Source organism: Centrocercus urophasianus, unplaced genomic scaffold (genome assembly GCF_019232065.1).
Source record: "Centrocercus urophasianus isolate 14NV4802_14NV808 unplaced genomic scaffold, USGS_Curo_1.0 seq_17, whole genome shotgun sequence".
NCBI lineage: Eukaryota > Metazoa > Chordata > Aves > Galliformes > Phasianidae > Centrocercus > Centrocercus urophasianus.
The window spans coordinates 17,875,539-17,885,465 of record NW_024884722.1 but is presented as its reverse complement, the minus strand read 5'-3'; the positions used below and the strand labels follow the sequence as shown (position 1 = coordinate 17,885,465).

The 9,927-nt window shown below is 42.4% G+C and overlaps 1 protein-coding gene across 5 annotated transcripts; it reads left to right on the top strand.

Annotated features, from left to right (window-relative positions):
* Positions 1-751: 751 nt before the first annotated feature.
* On the top strand, positions 752-8,951 carry BLOC1S2 (biogenesis of lysosomal organelles complex 1 subunit 2). 5 transcript variants are annotated; one of them, XR_006168767.1, is made up of 8 exons: positions 752-831; positions 1,579-1,695; positions 2,798-2,917; positions 3,386-3,490; positions 4,058-4,194; positions 6,323-6,491; positions 7,397-7,450; positions 7,823-8,951. XR_006168767.1 is itself a non-coding variant. In XM_042818634.1 (5 exons), the coding sequence occupies exons 1-5, from the start codon at positions 780-782 to the stop codon at positions 4,087-4,089; spliced, it is 426 nt and encodes a 141-aa protein (XP_042674568.1). In that variant the 5' UTR covers positions 752-779; the 3' UTR covers positions 4,090-4,609. The 5 variants fall into 5 exon arrangements, 2 of the variants coding, with proteins under 2 accessions (XP_042674568.1, XP_042674569.1); XR_006168766.1 differs by lacking the exon at positions 6,323-6,491; XR_006168765.1 differs by lacking the exons at positions 6,323-6,491; positions 7,397-7,450.
* Positions 8,952-9,927: the final 976 nt, after the last annotated feature.

Sequence of the window (9,927 nt, the reverse complement as noted above, 5' to 3'; positions counted from 1 at the left end):
AATGAAAAAATGTATGCGTAGCAAATCTTTTTAGCAGACTTCCTGTTTAAACAGCACCATCTCTATATAGTAGGTCTTAAGGCTGCACTGAAAAAGACACATAACTCGGCCGTGGTAACTGCAGCAAAGCTTACCACAGTCAGCACAGCCCGTTTCATGCCAGCAGCTTTAGCAAGGAGGGCAGCTTGTCACTTCCATGGAAAACCTCATCTGCTAAGCCAGGGGCAGCACAAAGCCAGAGTATAAAGCCTTTGGCATGGTCCTCTGCAGTATGGGGATTTGATGGGTGGACTGCTCGATGGATGAGGAAACGATTGTGAGATCAGACCCAGAGTGGTGGTCAGTGGCTCACTGTACAGACGAAGACAGGTTACAAGTGGCGTCCATCAGGAACCGGTGCTCTTCAACATCTTCATTAATGACAAAAGCAGCGGGGCCGGCAGTGGGTGGGAGGTGGTCCTGTCTCTCTGCTCTGCTTTGGTGACACCGTGCCCAGATGTGAACTCCTAGACACAGAAGAGACACAGATCTGTGTCACTGACTTACAGCCGCACCGTGTCGTACACCGCAGCCTCCCTTGCCGCCACCGCGCAGCCCGACCCCCGTGTCCCCGCATCCGGACAGCGCCCCCTAGCGGTCGAGACCCGGCGTTGCGCGAAGGAGGCGGTGTTACCCGGCTCTCTTGGGGTCGCGCACGCGCCGCGACGGCGAGGGGGCGGGACCGCGGCCTTGCGCGAGGGCGACGGCGGAAGCGGCGGCGCGGGAGGGGATCTGTCGCCATGGCGACCGCAGCGGAGGGGCTGCCCGAGGCCGGCGCGCAGCCCGCCAAGCGTAAGGGACCGGGGGGTCGGGGCCGAGTTTGCTCCTTGGCCGCGCGGCCGCTGGCGGGCTGTCAGGCCGCGGCCCGCGCCCGGCCTAGGGCGGGGCAGGCAGGTTGGGCTGGGGGCTGGCTGCAGGCGGGGACGTCCGTCCGTCCGTCCGTCCGTCTGTCCGTCTGTCCGCCTGCCTGCTGGCTGGAGACGAGATTGCAGTCCCCTCTGGAAACCGAGAGCCTTTGCCTTCAGGCCGGAAGCAAAGCAGAACGGAGCCGTGAGCTGCGCTGGTTCTGCGAGAAGCAGCACGAGGGCCGGCTGTGGAGGAGCGGGTTTCTGTGAGGGATGCAGCGGTTATTGCTTTCTGTGGCTGGAAATCTGTGGCTCCTTGTGAAGCTGGCCTGGGGGCGGCTCTCGTGTTTTAAGTCAGTGACCAGAAATAAAGATCAGCAGCGTTGCGTGCAGAGTCCTTAGAAGCCAGTCCCACGAAGGCCCACCCCCAGGCCCTTTAGGGGCTGAGCTGTGTAACAGCAGTCCGGACGGGTGTCTGCCCCTTACACGCCTCCTGGAGTGCTATAAAGTAGCCTTGACGCTCCTTTGAGAAAACAGCCACGGTTTGTTACCCTTTAGTGTAAAGGAGACGTTTTGTGTAGAAGGTAGGTCAGTATAAAAAAGTAGCCCCAAACAATGGGTCTGTTTAATTCTTATGGTCTGTTTCTGTACCTGCTGACTTTCCCTGATCCTGTGATGTCTGTACCCTGATCAGAGGATCCCGCTGTGGAAACAGCAGAGGAAGCTAAGGAACCAGCAGAAGCGGACATCAATGAGCTCTGTAAAGATATGTTCAGCAAAATGGCCACTTACTTAACGGGTGAACTGACAGGTAAGGCATTGCAATGCTGACTTGCAAGTAAATTTATGTTTCTTTTCATTTTCTCTTAAGAAACTCTGTTGTGTTGTTTGCATATAAACTGTATGTTGTAATATCTAGTAAAACTGGCACTTCAAGACTTATATGTTGCTAGACTGCTAACAGTGCTGACATTAGTGAATTGATGACTTAATGAAGTCCCAGATTAGTCCAGATATTTTTTCAAATATTCAGTTTATCAGAGACCAGAATGAGTTATTTTTCTGTTCTGCAGAAGCTTGTGCATGTTATGGAGAAGTGTAGGTGAAGAAGGACAGGAAGAGAAGCAGAACTGAGAGTGGAACATATGTAGCTATTTCCTATCTGAGTGAGAGCACGGCTCATACATACATTTTCCAGCATTCATGCTTTAGAATAAACTGTGAAAAGTAAACTGAAATGTTAGTTTCTGGAGATTGATACTGCCTTAGATCATTGCACTGTGGGAACTTTTTAAACTTTTTAAGTTGTTTATCAGTTAAAATCATAACATTTGGTAACTGTTCTGTTTATCCTAGGTGCTTCATATGCTCATTTTTAAAGGTCGCAGTGTTGTATGACTGCTTTGGTTCTGTATCAGGCAATGACAGTAATTTAGGTTGAAAGGTACCCCCGCAGATCATCTAAGTTCCTGCTAAAAGCAAGAAAGACTTAGCAGTTAGATCACTGATGCAAATACCTGTTGAGCTACTTCTTAAGGCTGCTGATATCTGTAATACTATTATCCTTCCAAATTACTGTGTGTGTGTAGAAGATCTGTTATCCCTGTAATATGAATAGGGAACCAGAAATCTTGTAATTTGTCTTCTGAATATCACTGTATTCTGTCTTGAGATCCTGGATCAAAGTGACTTTGCTGCGATAGGCAAGGATGTCTGTGAGACTGAGAAAGTACTGGGATTGCCCAAAGCTCAATCTGCATACATATACAGCGTTATACTAATACCTCTACTGCCATCTAAACTATTCCTACTGTATTTGGCTGTTGCTTTGAAATCTCTTGTCTTCTAGAAAAGTCTGTACCCAGTTCAAACTGCGCCAGCATTTAATTAAAATAAACTCTATTGTTTTTAAGCCACCAGCGAAGACTACAAGCTCTTGGAAAACATGAACAAGTTGACGAGCTTGAAGTACCTCGAAATGAAAGATATTGCTATAAACATCAGTAGAAATCTGAAGGATTTAAATCAAAAATGTAAGTAAACCAGATAAGGGAGGAGAATAATTAACTGTGCTCTTGTATGGGAGCTGGAGTATCTAAGATGTTGATAGTTTACCTTCCAGTGGTTCTGAAGGAAAAAAAACTCATTAAGAGCTGTATAGTGTTAGAAAATGCCAATCTTCTGTACTTCATTACAGCTATAGACTATGTAGACTAAATTAAGAGAACTTACATACTGTATTACCCCCAGATTTTGAAATAGTAAGGACTAAATAACACTACTTTTGATACAATTGTATTGTTATTTGTGTTGAGTCTAACAGTGCTCTTAAAGATTTTGTTTTATGCTGGAATACGTCTGTCAGTACCACTACCTGATTTTGGAGTGGGAAAAGGAAGGAGCTTTTAAACTATTTTATCTGAAGAACATAATGAGTGTGAACTGTTTACTGGAATTGAATTAGTAAGAACTGACATCTGGTATTTTTCTGGCCTTTAAAGATGCTGCTCTTCAGCCATATCTGGAACAAATCAACCTAATTGAGGAGCAGGTTGCAGCTCTGGAACAGGCAGCTTATAAATTGGATGCATATTCCAAAAAACTTGGTAACTATTGTCTTCTGCTCTTACTACCTAGCAGCCTAGTCCTGTGTAAGGAGATTTAAGAAAACAAAGTAAAGTGCTTTGTTTAACATGTCTCAGTGACAGAGTTGCCCATGCAGCATAGTATTGATCACTTTCAAAATAATGACCGGTAGAAGTGTATGTGAAGCAGAAAATGTTGATAAAAGATTAATGTTTGAAATTATAAGGACATAGACTCATATAGGTCTTACTGAACTGTAGCTTGTTAATGAGTCTTAATGTCTTCTTTTGTGCAATGTGGACTGATACAAATATTCAAGACACATACTTAATCTTGCAAATTGAGGCATTTATAAAGTTCCACCAGGCACCTAAGTCCCCTTGGCTTATGTTAATGTGAATTGTCTGACCTGAGTATCTAGTTCTTAAAAATCCCATTGTTCAATTAGATTTGCCCAGATGCTTTAGGAGAAGGTGGCCTCAAGTGATTCATCTAAATTAAATTGGATTTCAAGATGTATAGAAGAGTACAGGATTAAAATCTTTTACCTGTCCAGTCCTAAAATACTGTTATTTTTCCTTCTGCAGAAGCCAAGTACAAAAAACTGGAGAAACGATGAAACTGCAACTGTCTTTTTAAGTTGAAGTTGGGCTGTGGGTCAAACTGATCTCTGAGTTGCACAACATCGGTTTTATATGTTGACAAGGATTTGGTAATAGCTAACGTAAGACTGTTTGTTTTTTTTTTTAATCTATTGAATACAGTTGGCTGTATTCAGGCCTAAGGCTGAATGGTGTTTTCCTCTTCTGTAATGTTTCTGTTGCCTCAGTTCAGCAGTGGAAAGTTGAAACTTGTCCCTAACCCACATCTTGATACTGGCTATCCCTCCATTAGTCCTATGTTCAACGTGAAACATTCTACCAAGGAAGAGCCCTGCATAACCTACAAAGACATTTTCACTTAGTAGCAGCAGGACATAAACCAATTTTTTTCTTTCATTGAGGTCTGTATTGAGAAGATTCCCTGGCCTTTGGAGTTGTGAGCATGGTACTGAAAACACTTAAGTTTGTTATGCATTTTTATCTGTTTAAAATAGAGAGACTAGTTATTATAAACTTAAAATAAAACAACTTGCTACATTTGTCTCTCTGAAATCTCACAAATTCCTGTTGGAAAGGCTGTGTAAGTTTTTCATAGGGTCTGATAATAAAGACAAGCACTGTACAGTTACTGGAAATTGTAGAAAAAAAACATGCTTTAAACTCTTGTGTGAAGTATTCCTGCATTTATATCCTTTGACTGTCCTGACCTCTGATGAAATTACAATCACTTTAACATGTGCTTAGTTAACTTAGTACATCCTTTCTCTACTTTCCCAAAGAAGTTTCTGTTTTTGATCCTATTCATTTTTGAAGAGGTATACCCAGCACAGAAAATTCCTCTACCAGATGAACAGTACTCCAAATGGCTAATTTGACAGAAACCTTTTTACTGAACACCCAGACAAAGTTTGGGCTTTTTTATACCTATTGACTCAAACTAGTTGAAGCTGGCTTTTGATTGGATTCCAGTAGAGAACAGAACAATTACTGATAGAGTTCAAACTTCATACTAGCTGTTTGGAAGTATGATTTGTGAGGTGCCAATATGGTAAAGAGCACGATTCTGCCAGTTATTGTATAACCACTGTATAAATGGTTGATTGTCAAGTTTTCCTTAGTGCTATTTAAAAACTGTACAGCAAGACCTTTGAGAGCCTTCAGCATCACTTAGGAAGTCCTGGGTTTTAACATGGAAAGTGCTACTCTGCATGACTGATGTAGACTCTGAGAAAGGTTTTTTTGAATGAGCATCAATATATTAACAGGGTCGAGTCTCCCAAAGATAACCATGTATCTGTGTCTGTGTTGCTTTTGCTCACAGTTAGTTCACTGATGAGTTTTCTACCTGTGTAATTAATTAAACATTAGTACTGTTATGAGAGCAACTTCCTCCAGCCCAACAAGAGGATGTAGTGACACACATCTAAAACCTTCGTGCCTAGAAACTGATATTTGAATGACAGTAGTTTCTTTGTGATCTTTGATGCTCAAAAGTGTAATGTATCAACAGCAATAAGACGGTGTGGCAGAGTCCTGTTTCCCCAGTGTTTCCCCAGCACCTGTGATTGTACGAGAGGTGAGCATGTTTCAGCCAGGCTCACCAGTGTTGTCAGTACCATCCCTTTGCTGTTATGGAGGAGGATCACAGATCCTTGGCTGCTGATAAGAAATCTATCTTGAGGGTGCTACTCAGATCCTCTGCTCCCTGAACAAATTGGGATTTTCATTACAACATATTGCATTCACATGTGGGTGGGAACATAATTCCTGATCCCCTGCCAGTCCTCTTACCTGACCCCTATCCATCTCTAAGAACAGAAAACGCAGTAGTTCCTATCAGGTTGGAAATGGTTCTTGACATGTGGGCATCAGAATCTAGAGCTGAATAGTCACTGGGAATCTTAGCAGCATAGGCTCATCTGGGATTGAAACGAGACCATTGCTCTTCCAGCCTAGTGGTTTCTTTGATTTCCTACTCCTTCCTGGAAAGTGGTGCTGGAAGTACGTAGCTAGTGCTAACATAGGGGGATTATTCTCTGCAGAATAGCAGCTGGCCCTGTGCTATGGCAAGATGCAAGGGCAATGTGAAATGGTGGCAGATTTGCATCCCCGTATTACACTGTCAATCTGGCCATGTGCTGTGTAGAGCATTGTGATCTTGTCTATGTGATGAGTCAGATGTGTAGCTCTAAGTGCCAGTGACTTGTCCTATCACTAGTCAGCAAGTCAAATAAATTCTTCTTTTGTCAGATAACCTACCAATCAAATACTGGAATTGAATGGAACGTGACTCAGACAGGCTCCATACTGTAATGGCAGTGTGCTGGCAATTATGTGCAAGTCAGCTCCATTATCAGATGTGTACCATGTTATCAGACCTTGTGGAGACAAACCAAGTTGGGTACAGAACTGAATACAGGTCAGCCCTGCTGTATTTAAGATGCATTGCAGTCACCATCCCATTTTCCTTAGTACATGCTGTCCACGTTACACTTGAGACACTGAAACTCGTAGTGTTCTAAGAATCCTTTGTCACTGGAATCGTTATAGCAGCCTTGCTGTGTAACCTCCTGAACAGACCATGAAGAACTGCACTGCTCTCCATGCTGTTTTCTATTTATGTCCTTCAATGCTTCCTACTGTGGCTGCCTTAGACCCTGTTTATCTTGATGCCATGGGAAGGCATGTAATGGAGAATATATTTCAGAGCTATGAGTCTTGCTTAGAAGAAAAAGGAAAAAAAAAAAGGTGTCATCATCTTTAATATTTGTTCAGTGCATAAATCTCCCCCCGTGCCACAGTTTCTTCCCTAAAACATGCAATCGCAGAATAGTTGAGGTTGGAAGGGATCTCAAAGCCAATTTCTCCAACCTCCTGCTCAAGCATGGTCACCTAGAATGGGTCACCTAGGACCATGCAGCATGTGATATTGCCACTGCCAGCTTTGGACATTATGGCAAGCAGATTGAAAGTTTTCCTAACACAGAATTTGGATATATATTCTGCCCTGTTTGGGCAAAGATACTGCACGTAAAGATAGACTTGCTAGCCAAGGAAGAGCACATTCTCAAGCGCACAAAGGCTAAGGTTTGTCCTTCAGTTGGCAGAAAACTGGAAATTTATGATTAGACAGATTGTCACTGCAGAACACCACTCTGGACTACACGTGTATTAGCTGTAAGCTGTAAGAAGCATCTCTCTGGTCTCCAAAGATATGTCTGAAAGCTGAGGATGCTGTCGGTGTCACAACTGAAACGGGATTAATGCCTTCTAAGAGAGCATCCATGCACATTTTATTAGCAGGTACTCTTTCTCTCTCTTCAGGGTCAAGGCAGTCAAGGGGACAGAGTGACAGTAGTCAGATAAATACGGTCACATGTGAGTAAAATCTCATTACCTCTACACTTGCCTCACCCTGGAGAGTGCTGTCTGCATGGAGCTTCCTAGCCTTCCCCATGCCACCTCTTTACTGTTAGAGCCCCAGCGTCTGGTTTGTCTTTCTAGTGAGGCTGAAGAATAGGTTTAAATACACTTCAGCGGCAGTTGTGTTTGTGTATGTTTTTCTTAGAACTGCTGACTTAGCCACATCTTGTTTTACTCATGGATGCATTTGGTGGTTGATGTGAGATTCTCACCACACAGTACAAACTGACATGCTATTGGAGAGTCTGGGAATCTATATGATCAAAGCATAGGAAATTTCAAAGAAAAATAATACAGCATTTCTCTGCTTCTCTTCCTTTTTGGCAGATTTGCAAGATGGCCACAAGAGGGTGATGTTTCAGCAGAGAAAACTTCCATAAGATAAAGTAGTTAAAAGAAAGGACCAGTATTCTGTTAAAACTATTGCTTTTCTCCTTGAAGAAAAAGCTGTGCTGTTTTAAAATTACAAAGGTGGAAAACTCCAGGAACTCTGAAGATGAGAAACCATCTAGCTATGTGTTGCACTTTGTGTTTTCAAGTAAAAGAGTTAAGACATAGTAAACTGCTCCACAGACTCCTGAGTATTGCACCTGCAGGAGGCAGAGACTGGAGATGCCTCACAAGCGACTGTTCACTGGGAGAAAATTTTAGAGAATGAGTACCTGAGTGATTATGTGATGGTGGCATCCCAATTATGCCAGGAGCTGGCAACTGTGTTCTCATTTCTGTCTTTAAACAGCCATTCTCCTCTCTGAGGGCTCTCTATGTGAGTGGTGGAATCCAAATCATGGCAAGTTTGGCAGGTCTTTGAAAAGCAGCACCACAGGAGAGACATGGTGAAATTCCTTTGAACAGCGTATTGCTAGCAAACTGTGTAGTCCAAAAGGTTGCTGTTCAAATATTTTGCCTGGAAAGTCCATGAGACATCCCAGAGGAAGCACAGGGAGATGGTAAACCTTCCTCTCTTCTCTTCTGTGGCATTTCCTGGTGCAAAAGATAATAAGAAAATAGTAGTGTTTGAAGAAAGAACATGGAAGATCACAGAGGAAAGAGGGTTGATGGATTAGAATCAAGGGACAGAGTATTTCATTAAAGTGATTTGTGCAACTGCTTTGAAGCTGAAAGCAGTTCTTGACAAGTTGAACTGCAACTGCAAACTGGAGATAAAACTTATCCTAGCAAATACAGCAAATATGGCAGAAGTTATCCAATATTGGTCTCTAGCTAAATATGTTACGTGTGCAGCGTTGCACCTGATGGCAAGCATACAAGAAAAAAAAGCAATATGTAGAGAACAAACATTCTGTGAAATTATGATGAGTTTTGTTAATGAGAGATTTGTTAATGATTAATGTTTGTCCCTGCTTTCTGGTATTACAGTAGAATGAAGTGGAACCTTGACAGAGGTCAAGGTTCAAAAAAATTAAAAAAAAATAAAATAAAGCAGTTCATCCAAGTTTGTCAGCAGCTATTGGTTTTATCTAACCAGTTATGCTTAGTCCAGAGGAAGCAGGAGCTATTGATTGCCTTTGCACTGTTATTTATTTATTTATTTAATTAATTTATTTATTAAGCTATAGCATACACAAAGGGAGATTTCCAGGATGCAGCATCAAGCCCTCCTTTGATTCAGCATTCCTGTTTCGTGTTGTAATGGAACCCCTGGGATTCACAACTATTTTCTTACTGTTTGCATTGTTTATCTCCTTGTCTCTTCAGCCTACATGGAGGAAGATGTCTGAAATAGGGAAGTTGCCTCCTGAACCATTTGCTTTGCCCTTCATAAGAAATATACTAACCAGACCTGAAGAATGACTTGCCTTCAGAAGATGTCAAGGGAGTTTGCACGATTTAATGGTGCACATTAAGCAGAACCTGGTCCAGTGATTAAAAAACTTGGGACTGTATTGTAGTTGTAATAATAAGGGTGTATTTTTTAAGATAAATTATATTTGTCCAGAGACTGATCAGTTGGTGATGGCAATGCACTTCCTCTCTATTGGGTATCTCATCCACAGGTAATCCAGAAGAGCCCTTCTCAGGCATGTTTTGAGCCAGTGCTGAGTTTCTAAAGTATGTTTTGGAAAAACAAAAAAAGATACTGTGAGCTACATGGTACCTTTTTTACTGTGATGATTTCCATCTAAACTTTTTAATTCATTAGTCCCATGCATTTTCCTCTGAGAGTTATTATGGCTGGGTAGGTTTGTTTTTCTTTTGGTGGTGGTGTTATTTGTACTAACAAAAGCTTTAAGAAAACCTAGAATAGTGGAGCAGGATAGGCAGTAACCAGAGGTAGTAAGTAACCTTACTTCAGCTCTTTAGCTGAACCTGTGCCTGTGTCCTAACCAATTTGTTTATGCCTATGTGTAGCTAAAAGATCAACTTGTGGAATGACTGTGACAGTTTTGCCCACCCATTCCTAGGCATGT